We start from the raw sequence: 13,851 nt of genomic DNA, 5'->3' as shown, positions 1-13,851 counted from the left end.
TTTTATGTTCCCTCATCAGCCATTGCCAGGCAGATAGAACAGTGCAGGTGAGGGCTTACCTTTGATTCCTCCCCGTCATAAAATAGTAAGCTAGATTGTTTTGAATTCCAGATAAGGCTTAGATGGTGAACTTTGCTGCCTGCCTTTGCCTCGGTTGTGATTTCTGTTATTTTCATCGTAGCCATGAGTTCCAACATGGAGACTTTTATTAACGTCTTCAGTAATGATCCCAGTCTTCCTCCCGCAAAGGCTTTTGAATGGAAGACGCTGTAAAACGCCGTGTTCCCCCTGAGCTCTGGTTTCATGAGGACGGACTTAACCACATTTCCCATGTTGTCTTTCAGCGGTTAATCCCAGCCCAAGAATCTTGGCACATGGTTGCTTGGTATGACACCACATAACATTTTTAGTCCATGAACTTCCTAGCAGGGACATCTGATTTGGCACCATTGAGGCGTTCAGTGTTTGTAGAGCTAACTGTCAGTGTCAGCTTTGAAAGTTGTAGCACTGCAGGGCTACCCGCTTAAGCAAAAGGTTTGAATGCAGCACATTTTCTTCTGGTTCCCTTGATCTCTTTCCAGAAAGTATACAATATAGTTGGCAGATTAGCATTCCTCTGAGAGGAGCCAGATCAAGGATTATTTAATTGTTGACCTGTGGAAGACAGAGATATTTGGGAGGGGGATTAAGAGAGAAGGAACGATTTAAAAGTAACAAAACTAGAAAATGTTCTGTAGGTGAAGTAAGAAGGTCACTTCCTGCTTTGATGGGAGCCCCTTTGCAGTCATCAGACCCCTTGATTGGGGTTTTTAATGTTGGGATGTGGTCCTGGGCCATTTGTATCATGCTAGGGCACCAGTTTCTTCCCCAAATGAATTGAGCTTTCAGCTGCTTTGTTTGACTGTAGAGTATTTATAGAAGTATAATTAACCGAAATGTTGTGAACTATATAGCAGAGCTGCATTGTAGTGTAGCGAAGTCATACAAATGCTTGACAAATGTTACTCATGGTGGCAATCATCCAAGTATTGTTGGCGCTGCATCTGGACTTCTTCCCATTGCTGCTGCTTGGTTAGACCTGATTGTGGGCAAACTGCCCCAAGTTCCCCTTTGGCTCATAGGATTTACAACTCCAATAAAAAAGGCCTTGGGGAGCTCTGACTTTTGGTTTCTCTAATGATTTCCCTTTTTGTTGATATTGTTATTTATCATCTCTGGTTTCTTTGCTTGAGCTTCAGAATTTAAATAGATCTGTGTATTTATCAGTGAACTTTTTTGGCCAAAATGGGACTTAAAAACATCCAGAAAAAGATGGTGTGTTTTAAGGAAGGCTGGGGGCACCTAGCTCCAAGACTTTGGAAGAAGACATTCCAGTAAGTTTTTCTTACCTATATACCCCGACAGTGACCTGTAATATGGGGAAGCCCTTACTTGTGGGTGATGGAACATCAGAACCTGCAATTCCCAGGTCAGCCTTTACAAATTATACAGGTATGATTACTTAAGAATGAAGGAACAAACGTTTAGATGAGTTAATGTGTTATTAAGTGGTTCTGGGCATGCTTACCTTATGATTTAGAATTATCTGGAAGCCTAGGATAAAGGCTTTTCTTAAGTGAGATAATATCATCATGAACACCTGGCACTTTCTTATTAGCTAAAGTAATGAGCATCTCAGAAACTATACCTAGGGGAATACTGTCTCAAACATTATGAAATACTAGGGGACTTAAAATATTTTGTTAGGTATACTTTCTTTGGCAGTGAGTATGTTCCTTCTTAGATTTTCCTTACAGAAGATTGCTTACAGAACTGAGAGCTTCTATTTAAATTAAAGGATCTTTATATGAGCCCTTTAATGAGACAGGTAATACCTAAGGCTTCACTGGACACCTTCCTGCATTAAGTTTAAAAGTATCCACATTTCTGGGGCACCAGGGTGGCTCAGTCAGTTAAGGGTCCAGCTCTTGTTTTCGGCTTAGGTCATGATCTCAAGGTCATGAGATCGAGCCTGGCATCAGCCTCTGTGCTGGGCGTAAAGCTTGCTTGAGATTCTCTCTCTCCCCCTCCCTCTGCCCCTCTGCCCTTTCCCCTACCTGCAGAAAGCTACATATGCATTTCCTTACAGCCAGCAAATTAAGTAAATTCATTTTCATAGTTCTTTCTCATTTATGTAAGCAACGCTTCTGCACATTTATTTCCTTTTTCTTCTCATACTTTTTAATCATAGGATTTCTAACATCATGGAAAAATGATTACATAAATATATTTAAGACCTATTTTTTTTTGCACTAAGTAAATTTTAATGAGTAAAGGCGTATTGCTTCTAGTAATTTCCAATAACTGTATTTAAGATTCTTTCCCCCAGAGGATGGACTGTAAAACAAGGAAGCCTTTAAACAGAAAGAATCCGTGTTAAAGCGAAGCCTCCTGAGAGAGGACTGAAGTGGGTTGGGGAACTCTGTGAGAAGGGGCCAGCATGTGTCAGTAATCATATTCTCCCTCTTCTGGCTTTTACCCAGTTGTGAGGAGCAGAAGGACAGTTTTTGTTGAGCAGAGAAAGAAAAGGATAGGGTAGCTAGCTATCAAGAGTTTGATCTGGGAATATTAAAAAAGCAATTTAGGGATGCCTGACTGACTCGATTGGTAGAATGTGTGACTCTTGATCCCGGGGTCATGAGTTTGAGCCTCATGTTGGGCATGGAGCCCACTTAAAATTTAAAAAAAAAAAAAGCAATTTAATAATTTTGGTCTCCTAAGAGCATTGCAAACAGCCAGGTATCTCTTATTAGTCCTCCTCTACTAAGAGTCTTCTTGAGTTGGAGCTGGGCATAGGAGTGCTCAGCTAGTGACTGCCCTACTGACTACCTTTTTTTTTTTTTTTTTTTACTTCTTTGCCATTTGGGGGTACTCATGGGACTGGATGATGAGAAATGAGTGGAAGTCTGTGTGCACTGGATCAGGTCTTTAGAAGGGAGGTGCTTGCCATCTTATTCTGCTTTTCCATTGCTTAGAAAATGGTACAGACCTGGAGCAGCTTTCTTAGATGCATAGATGGAAGTCGAATGATGGAGATGCTGATGCTTCACCAGTCCTGGATCATTCACTCAGAATAGTAGTGTGGGAGAGAAACTTCTATCTTATATAAGCCACTATATTTCAGGATCTTTCGGATTGCAGTTTAGCCTGTCCTTACCTAAATATAATGGGCAATTCTAAACCCTGGAGAAAGAACCTTTTAAAGTTATTTTGGAATTAGGTTGATAGGAAGCACTGGAACTGGAAACCGGACGCTCCTCTGTATCCGGCTTAAAAACTTTTGAAGTGAATTTGAAGGTGATTGTCCGATAGGGGATGGAAGAAAAATTAAGGATTACATTGTGAAGTAAGAGATCCATAACATTTTTATTTAGAGGTAACTGAAAGTATGTATAGATGGTTGAAATTCTGTAGAAATCTCTCTAAGACAAGTAGTAGGCCGTGTTTTACTTGTACTAACTATGTACTTGTTTGTAGTTAGCTATTTGTTTTTCTGTAAATCTTGCTTTAAGACAAGCTGTATTTGGGCGCCTGGGTGGCTCAGTTGGTTGGGTGACTGCCTTTGGATCAGGTCATGATCCTGGAGTCCCAGGATTGAGTCCCGCATTGGGCTCCCTTCTTGGCAAGGAGTCTGCTTTTCCCTCTGACCCACCCCCTTCTCATGCTCTTTCTCTCTCTCTCTTTCTCTTTCTCTCTCATTCTCTCTCTCTCAAATGAATAAATGAAATCTTAAAAAAAAGAAAAGGCAAGTTGTATTTTACTTCATATGTATGGTACCCAGTAGCACTCATGTTATAATGCTTGTTGGCTTGCCTGTATCGTAGACATCAAAGGAAACTTAGAAGGAATTTCAGTCTTACACTTGCTTACCTCACCAATGTAGACACAGAGTTTTTCTTTTTCTTTTTTTTTTTTTTTAAATCATTAACGTTTGTTAAGTGCTCTAATTTGTTTGGTAGCCAAACAGTGGTTAAGATGGTATGTGAAAAGAAATAGATTTTCTCTGTCCTCTCAGTAATTTACTGGAAATGGGAAAAAAAAATGTTTACGAGTCACAAAAGCTGAAAGTGCTTGGAAGTAATTTTTAGCAAGAAAAGCAACACATCTATTTCACAAAGTTGGTGGTTCATTACAGTGGGGAAAGATGGATTATTGACCAGACTGTGTTGGCACAATTAACTATTCATCGGGAATTAACCGAAATCTTAAAACATGAAAAAGTAGCTTCCAGATGGATTAAAGACTTACGTTTTAAAAAGGAAACCGTAAATCTTAAATGAGAGGGACATCTGTGTGGCTCAGTCAGTTAAGCACCTGCCTTCAGCTCAGGTCATGGTCTCAGGCTCCTGGGATGGAGCCCATATCAGACCACTTGCTTAGCAGGGAGTCTGTTTCTCCCTCTCCCTCTGCCTGTCCCCCTCCTGCTCTTGTGCACATGCGCATTCTTGCTCTCTTAAATAAATAAAATCTTTTAAAAAAGGAAAAAAAAAAAGCTAAGAGGCTTCATGCACAATTCAGGAGTTGGGAAACCTTATCGAAGTCTGTAAATTCAGAATCTATTTTTCTTAAAAAAGATGCATTTATTTGGGTACATAATAAATCAGAAATTCATTGGCAAAAGATCCCACAGAGAAAGTCAGTGGAGATGTTGTAGATTTGGAGGTATGACAAGGGTTCATATCTATAACTGTGAGTTCTTAAAAATTTGACAAGACAAGCCATCCCATAGGGAAAAAAATGGGCAAAACACAATTAAATGGTTCATTCACAGGTTGCCAACAAACCTGTAAAGTAATGTCCAAGTTTAGCATTTGGAAAAATACTAACTGCAGTAAGAGTGATCTATCACTGTATTAGGTTTTTCTTCCTGTATAACAGATTACCACAAATTAGAAACTGTTCTAATTTGACTCAGTTTCCATGGCTTCAGACTTGGGCTTGCTTAGCTGGGTCTTTGCTCAGGATCTTATAAGGCTGTGGATAAATTTGGGCTATCTTCTCTTTTTTTTAATATGTTTTGGTAGCTAAGTTCTTTTCTGGAACTCAGGGTCCTTTTCCAGGCTCACGTGATGGCTGGCAGAATTCGATTCCTGTGGCTGTAGAACTGATGTCCCCATGTCCTTGCTGACTGTCAGCTGGGGGCCACTCTCCAATCACCCCCCTTCTCCTCCTGCCACAGTTTGCTGCCATACAACCGTGTTAAAACATGGTGAGTTTTGGTCAAAACCAGTGGTGAGTCTCTGGCTCCAGTCTACTCTTAGTGGGATGTAGTCATGATAATGACCGTGCCATCATCATTGCCATATTCTTTTGGCTAGAGTAAGTCACAGGTTCTGCCCACATTGAAATGATGTGACTCAGTGGGTCTCATCTTAGAATTCTTCCTACCATAGTCACTTCCTGTCTGTTAAACTGGAAATGAGTAGGAGAGGCTCTAACATTATTACTGGGTGTGAGGGATGTGTGTAGGAAAGAGAACTTGTGTCCATGACCATTAAAAAGAAGGAGAGTTGTAGCCTTCTAATGAAGTATTTTTTTAAGACTTTTTTTTAAGATTTTTATTTATTTATTTGTCAGACAGAGATCACAAGTAGGCAGAACAGCAGGCAGAGAGAGAGGAGGAAGCAGGCTCCTCGCTGACCAGAGAGCCCGATATGGGGCTCGATCCCAGGACCCTGGGATCATAACCTGAGCCGAAGGCAGAGGCTTTAACCTACTGAGCCACCAAGGTACCCCAAAGTATTTTTTTTTAACAGGTGCGTTTTTTAACCCAGTAAATCTACTTTTAGGAATCTATTTTATAGAAATCTCCAGTATCCAAGGGCATGTGGTTAGAGACACTTAAGCAGCGTTATTAACATGGCAGAAAACTGGAAGCATAGTGGATGCCCATCAGTAGGGGGAGTGGTTGGATAGAACATACTACACCATGGAATATTCTACTGCTTTACAAAAATTAGCTAAGTACCAAATGACTTGGAGAGATTTGCCAGAGATACTGAGTGAGGTAGGTTAGGTGGAGAAAAGTGATCTAATTCTTTGGTGGAGGTGGAGGAGGGGGGTATAAATTCCCTTGTATATGTTTGTGTGTCTGTATAGCATTATATGGTAATAGAGGAAAAATATGAAATTATATATACTAGATATTTAATGTAGAGAGGGCTGTCAGTGAAGATGGAGAAAGGGTGACAGGCCAAACAAGAAAAGATCCACTGTTGAAAAGAGCTATCCTCTTCCCTCAAGTGAAATATGTGTGCTATAACGCTTTGTTTTTGTGTATAAAGAATATCAATATACTTTGCCCTTAACATTGACTATTATGTGAGAATAGTCCTATTTCTTTGTATAGACCTTTCCCAATGGATAATGAATATTTACAGAGTGCTTTACTTAGCTATTATGTTTTCTGTTCTTAAACTGTCTTATCATTATTTTAAAGTCAGTAGCTCCAGCATTTAGATGTCTTGAATACAGGACAGTGTAGCAAAAAGGAGGCATCCTGGAAATAAGGAAAAGATATGGGTTAGACATTTCTCCTTTATTTAGCTCTACTAGGGTTTGAGCAGATGCACAGCCCTTAGTAAAACTGTGAAGTCTAGTTTAAGAGTTCTTTCTATATTCAGAGTTAAATAACTCCTATTTCAGTTTCTATAATCGAAGTTCTAATTTTGACAAATCCTCCTCACTGGGGGTTTTACAAAACTGAATGGAACATTTAGTTTTTAAATGCATTTTTTCCCTAGTGTGTTTTTCTGAAGAAGAGAAATACCAGCTGCGAAAATTTGTCAATAAATCTTACCTCCTGGACAAGAGGGCTCATCACCAGGTGTACTACAGTTTGATTGACATCCTTCTGGCGTATTGCTATGAAACTCGTGTCACTGAGGGAGAGAAGAATGTAAGTGCCCGTATGTCTCTGCATTTTGGCATAAGTGACCGGACTAAATGAACTGTAAGGCATCCCTCGTCCTGTGGAAAGTAAGAGCTGTTGTGATTAGTTATTCAGGGGCTGCTCCTGGCAGAGATGCACGTGCGTGTTGGTGGTGAATTCCAACATGAACGCATAATGCCTGCTTGGTCTTTTTTCTTCTCTCTGAGCATCAGTGTCTACCAGGTAGTGGATCGAGGCAATAAAGCTGAGGGTAGAGAAAGGTTGTCCTGAGCTCTCATCTCTTTAGGAGATGACTTGGTCAGAGAAGAGAGCTGTTTCCGCATGACACTTGACATTGACAAGAGGTAAACTTTATCATTCCTGTTTACATCCTTTGTCCAAGCTGTCCATTAGCAGACGCAAGGTATAGCTTTTTACAAAAAAAAAGGGAATTTGAGCGTTTACCTGCAGGTGTCCCTCAATTTATACAGTAGTTATGCTTCTGAAAATATTAAATGTAAATCGCATTCTTAAAAAACTTGAATTGTATCTTTATTTGCTATTGAAAGAAATCTTGTAATAGTAAAGCCTTTTATAAAGTACATTATTTCTTAAATGATCATTTTTAAGTAATATAAAATTTATTGTATCTCTTCTTAACTCACATTTGATTTTGTAAATGAAGAGGTAAGTAAGCTTCTTTCTTACCTATATCAGTGATTGTATATTTAAAAAAGACTGCATAGCCAAAAAAAGTCTTTCCAGTTAATGTGCCCCTGCAGCTGTTTATAATTATACTTGCTCAAGGGTTATTTTCCAGCTGAGCATATGCTTTCCTTTTTTACAAATTGCACAGATAATTCATATCAGTATAAAAGGAGAAATATACATATGAAGAAAATAATTAAAATTTCCTGTAATCTCAGCCAATCAGAAATAGCTAGTGTTAAGAGGGGATACATCTTTTCCAGTCTTTCATTGTGTACTTGTGTGTATGTGTATTTAAATTGGGTCATGATGCATATTATTTAATCTGCTTTTCTCAACATCATAGCGTTAGCATAGTATTAGAATTATAATTTGATATGTGCCAAATTTTCTCTTGTTATGATTCTGAAAATTTCAAAGGTGACTCTTGAGATTTGCATTTGACTCAAAAATGAATATTAATGAGTGTATCAGGAGTATAATATTGCTGGAAATGATTTTTGTTTCCACTCATCTTTTAAGGATACTGTAATTGGGGAAAATATTTTCTTTGACAAAGAAAGTACTTCACATTATTGCTGAAGAAGATGAGTGAGAGCATTTAGTTATGCTCAATGAAATTTACCATTTTTGATTCTTCACATATTTGACATCATGAAGTCTTGCAACTTTAAGACCTCTAGAATGTGCGTATTCTCTCACAAGCATTTTCTGAAAGGCCAAATTCTTGAGCAGCTTTTTAAGTGTCACAGTCAGCACTTCAACATTATCTTTGAGTCCTTTGGCAGATTAGAATGTTTGGGAGGCAAGTAACTTAGTTGAGAAGGACAGAAATTGAGGAAGCATCGCTTTGCTTTAATTTTTAGTTTCAAAGCCTCTGCTTATTTGCTCTTATGTTCTGGTGCTCTTATCAGTGGAAGAGCTTTACTTTGTGAAATCCCAAGGAAAGTAGGCAGAAACTTGCCTTTGATAGCTTCTGCAAAGCAATTATTTTTTCCTCAGTCATGGATGCTTCTTAGTTCTCCTGTATGTCAATGCTACTGAGATACTAGTTGAATAAATGGGTATATTTGCTTTATTTTGGAATGACTTTACCTCTGAATTGACAGTATTCTTTTCTCCAAAACAAATTAAGGTTGAATCTGCATGGAATATTAGAAAACTGAGTCCCACACTGTGCTGGTTCGAGGTATGATTTTCAGTCACAATTTTTTAGATTTTGTTTTAAAAGTTATTTTTCTGTTACATTCATTTTGGGTAATTCAAGGAATTCCTTGACTTTTTGAAAGTGGAAACTTTATTATGCAATTTTTTTTTCCATCTTTTAGTAACATTCTCATTGCATTTGTAACTCTAATGCTAATCATAGTATACGAATGAAGCTAGATAAGATGTTGTGGAATTTGGGAGAAGGAGAGCACATTTTGGAGGAAAAACCACACATGGTATGTTGGGGAGAACAGTTAGGGTGGAGTTAGAGCATATTTGTAAGTTGCCATATATTGGGGCTCAGAGCTCAAAATTGGGCAGCAAACCTAAGTCATAATTCTATTAGCTGCCATTTCCTGACCATCAAGGACCGTGTTAAGCGTTTTATATATATTATCTCCCCTGTTCCTTCCGATAAGTCTGTGAGATAAATATTATTGCTGTTTCACAGATGAGGAAACTCAGATCATGTAAGTTTAACTTATCATAAGCCCTACAGTTAATATGGTCAGAGCTGATAATCCTTTTATTATAGTAGTCATTGTTTTTATATCTGTTTCCTAGAAAATAGTTGTGTAAGTTTTATCAAAGGATGCTATTTTAAAATTTACTAGCTCTGAACAAATTGTTCAACATCAAGACCATAATTAAAAGTAGAAACTTGAAGAATGTGTCATATTAGGGGCACCTGGCTAGCTCATTCAGTGGAGCACGTGACTCCTCATCTTGCAGTCATCTGTTCAAGCCCCGCGTTGGGTAGATATTACGAGGAAAGAAAGAGAAAGAAACAAAGAAAAACTAGCATTAAAAAAAAAGTGTCAGTTTAAATAGCTGATAATTGCATCAATTAAATCAACTAGGTTTTGGTTTTGTTTTTTTTTTTTTAAGTTTAAATCCTAGATACAATAGATTGTTAAGTTTTAAATCAAGGTTGTTTCATGGCAACACTTTGTTCAAATGATGGATAAGATGTCAAAAGGAATTGAGACATTCACCTTTGTCAGAGAATTTTGCTCCTCCAAAGAATGATCCATGAACCAGCTACTAGACCAGCATCCTCCGCTGGGAGCTGGTTAGAAAGACAGAATCTCAGTCCAGACCCACTGAAGCAGAAACTGTAGCAAGGTCTCCAGGGATTCGTATGCATCTTAAAGATGGAGGAGCACTGCTCTCTAGACTTCACTTGAGTTCTCCTTATTGCCATGATCAGCATCGAATGGAGAAACCGGTTTTTGTGATGATTGCATTGGTTATTTAGGTTGAAAACAAAGTAGTTGGTGACTAAGTAATTTTGTAGTTGAAGTTATGAAAGGCTGCATGAGTAAATTCACCCACTTATGATTTTACTTTGAAATTTTTCTTGTTTTTGAGATAACTTAGAATTGCCAGAAATGTTAAGAGTTATTTTTGGCAGAATTTTTAGAAAGTTTGTAATTCTTTTTAGATATAAACTGTTTTTTGTCAGATACTCGGTATTCTTTTTTTTTTTTTTTTTTTAAAGATTTTTTTTTTTTAATTTGACAGAGAGAAATCACAAGTAGATGGAGAGGCAGCCAGAGAGGGGGGGGGGGAGCAGGCTCTCTGCTGAGCAGAGAGCCCGATGTGGGACTCGATCCCAGGACTCTGAGATCATGACCTGAGCTGAAGGCAGTGGCTTAACCCACTGAGCCACCCAGGCGCCCGATACTCGGTATTCTTAATCAGAACTCTCACTCATTAAGGATTAATACAGATGGAAATTCTTTTGCTTCCTTAGTTTTACTTTTTATATTCTAAGTTTTATATGTAGGTTACATTTTTTTGATACAGTTTTAATCAAAACCCAGTTAAACAATTTTGCACAAAACTGCCTAGTAGTGTCAGTAAGTTTTGGGTTGCTGGTGGTTTCTGTTTGATACTTTTTTTTTTTTTAAAGGTTTTATTTATTTATTTGACAGAGAGAAATCCCAAGTAGATGGAGAGGCAGGTAGAGAGAGAGGGAAGCAGGCTCCCTGCTGAGCAGAGAGCCCGATGCAGGACTCGATCCCAGGACCCTGAGATCATGACCTGAGCCGAAGGCAGTGGCTTAACCCACAAAGCCACCCAGGCGCCCCATCTGTTTGATACTTTTTAAGATAAAACACTTTTTTTTCAAGGCGCTTTGGTGACTCAGTGGGTTAAGCTTCTGGCCTTCGGCTCAGGTCATGATCTTAGGGTCCTGGGATCAAGCCCTGCATTGGGCTGTCTCTCAGTGGGGAGCCTGCTCCTCCCCCTACCCCACCTACTTGTGATTTCTGTCTGCCATGTATTTACCATGTATTACTCATGCCCAAAGCACCAAAAAAAAAAAAAAATAAATAAATAAAGAAGAAGAAGAAGAAGAGGGAGACCGTGAACATACTTTGCTGATGAGTTCCACATCTTTCATCTACACTATCTTGAATGGTCCTAGAGGACAAAAACATGAAACATACATCATTTAACAATGTCTTTTATGTGCATCTGCATTTTGTTAGTGCCATGTGTTTTAGATTCATATTTGTAATTCTTAAAAGACTTTTTTTAGAACTTTCCTGCTGCATATGTGATTTTTGAGGAGCATTTGTGATACCTTGATAAAGTATGAGAAATTACAAAGACTTCAATTAAGTATTTTATTGTAAGGTATATAAAAAGAATCTCATTTCATGGTTTTGTATTTCTGTCTTGCATGGCTTCATGATGATCTAAACTTAAGAGTTTTTAATTGAGAGTAGTTTCGTATTTCGTTGTGTTCTTTTGTTTATGTAATATGGAAATGATTACTTATTTAAACTCTACTTCACAGACTTGGACTAATGTTCATGAAATCCTGGTATCTTTTGGAAGGCGAGTTTTGTGCTACCCACTTTATCGCCACTTCAAGTTGGTGATGAAGGCCTACAGAGACACTATAATGATCTTGCAACTAGGTAAGATAATCTGATGCCTGCAGATTTGAGAGTGGAAAAGTTACTAGTTTGTGACGATGTCGTGATTTTTGCTTTTCTAAGCATAAATGAGCAGTGAAAATCATCACATTCAATCACTTCTCCTCCCAGGTATATAAAATAATAGTTCTCTCCAGGTATACAATCACAGTGAAGTGTGGTACTCTTTCCTGAGAGATGTTGGACGGGTCAGTGGATGAGATACACACAGTATTCCACACCATTTTGTGTGATAGTAGATTGCATCATTCAGTTTTGGGTGCCTGCAATTTTCTGGGCACTATATTAGGACTGTGCAGTTTAGAGTTTTCCTAGGGGGACTGTTGACAACCAATTTCATTATAGAGTGAAAAGAGCTCTGCTGGGGGACATAGTGATCATTAGGCAGGGGCCCAGAACTTCCTGGACTTGTGAAGTCAGGAAAAGCTTTCCAAAGAAAAGCACAGCTACTCTGAGGACTTTTGACTATTGCCAAATCTAAGTTGAAAAGACAAATATTTGCTAGTTTTAAGAAAATGGAGAATTTTGAGTTTGAAACATATTCCAGAGTGACTGTAACAGCATCACTGGTTTAAGTATATAATTTCCAAGGTAATGACTTTGAAGGTAGCATCCATTTGTATGGATTATTTCAGGCACATTTATTTAGAAGTTGCTTTCCATCCTTTTTGGTCATCTCTTATATTCCTTGGGGAGGTTTGGTCATTCCTTTGTCCTTAGATAAAGGTCCTTCTGAGGTTTTCAGACTTTAGAGTAAGAAGAGGAAAGTAAGGAAGCTTTTCCCTTTACCTCCCAGGTGACATCATTGGCTTAAAAGGAAGAATCCCATCTCTAATGTTTTGTCCCTCTTAAAGGTATACCTCTGTTTTTATTTGACTTTTGTGTAACCTATCGCCTTCTTATCCTGGGGGGAAAAGTCATGTTTGAAATAGATTCTTTTAAGGTAGATAATAATTCTAAAAATGAATTATAGTTAAATGAAAGTTACCCTTTTATTAACCCACTTGGATTAGGTTAGTTCTGTTTTAGGATAGTTGTTCTAAAGATTGTAGAGCTACTACCTTTGAAAAATTGATCTTTTTTAACTTATTGATGGGAAAGAAACTGCTTTGTGTTTTCTCATGTTATTTCCTCTTGCCTTCTAAGATATTTCTTGAATTGCAAAAAATTACCTTGAAACATCAACCTACTATAAATGACTAGTTGTTGAACTAGAGTTATGTGTCACCATAATTAATTTCTTATTTAAGTCATGTTAGATGATCTGTGCATTATTCATAGGTTTAAACCATGAGAATGAGTTTGCGATTATCCTGTTACATCATGGTTTTCAGATGGAAAACTGGCAAAACCCCCATGTCTGTGTGTGTGTTTACGTGTGTGTTCGTGAGTGTGTATGCAAGCTTGTGCACACTCACATGATTGCTACTTTTTATTCTGGGAAATAATCTAGTTCTCTGGACTTTTATTTGAAAAGTAATCAGTTCTGTGATTGCATAACCAGAAATAAATTTGATTGCATTGACTTACATGGTAATCAATTATTCAGATAGTTTTTGTAGGTGAGTTTTTGTAGGTGAGAATTGAAATTGAGATATTTTCATCATTGTCAGTCTGACAAGAAACAATCTTATCCGCTGTGTCTTGAGAGCTCCAGGAAACCTTGGGTAACACACTGGAGGTCTGTCTGTTGAAAATGCATCTTAAACCTCTGTTAATGGTACACAGCATGTTCTGTGGCTAATTTGGGTCGTGATTAGTGCTGAAACAGAGTTGAGTTGTCTAGAATTCACACCATCAGCTATGGGGAGGACAACTCTAGATGAGGGTTGTAACCTGTGTTTGTACAGGTGGATGGCACAAGAGTGTCATTATTGCCATTGAGGAATCTCGTTTGTTTGGATACTCCATAATCGAAGCAGGGGGAGCTCTTCTGTGGCATTTAATATTTTCCAAGAATGAAATCGTGCCTGCTTATAATTCCAAGTGCAGTCACGGCGATCACACTTTTTATTAGGTCAGTTTAGTGCTTCCATTGTTTGAAAGTAACGAATAACTCTCCCCCTTAAGAAATAT

The 13,851-nt window shown here is 38.2% G+C and overlaps 1 protein-coding gene across 1 annotated transcript in view; it reads left to right on the top strand.

Annotated features, from left to right (window-relative positions):
• The window catches only part of SHQ1 (SHQ1, H/ACA ribonucleoprotein assembly factor), a 102,926-nt gene that overhangs the window by 28,915 nt on the left and 60,160 nt on the right, over positions 1-13,851 (top strand). Inside the window, exons 7-9 of the mRNA XM_059390161.1 lie at positions 6,783-6,937; positions 8,754-8,807; positions 11,634-11,757. Coding sequence (XP_059246144.1) covers positions 6,783-6,937; positions 8,754-8,807; positions 11,634-11,757 — 333 coding nt within the window. The remainder of the gene's footprint in view (positions 1-6,782; positions 6,938-8,753; positions 8,808-11,633; positions 11,758-13,851) is intronic.

This window comes from Mustela nigripes, chromosome 2 (genome assembly GCF_022355385.1).
Source record: "Mustela nigripes isolate SB6536 chromosome 2, MUSNIG.SB6536, whole genome shotgun sequence".
NCBI lineage: Eukaryota > Metazoa > Chordata > Mammalia > Carnivora > Mustelidae > Mustela > Mustela nigripes.
This window is presented reverse-complemented; position numbering and strand designations above follow the sequence as displayed.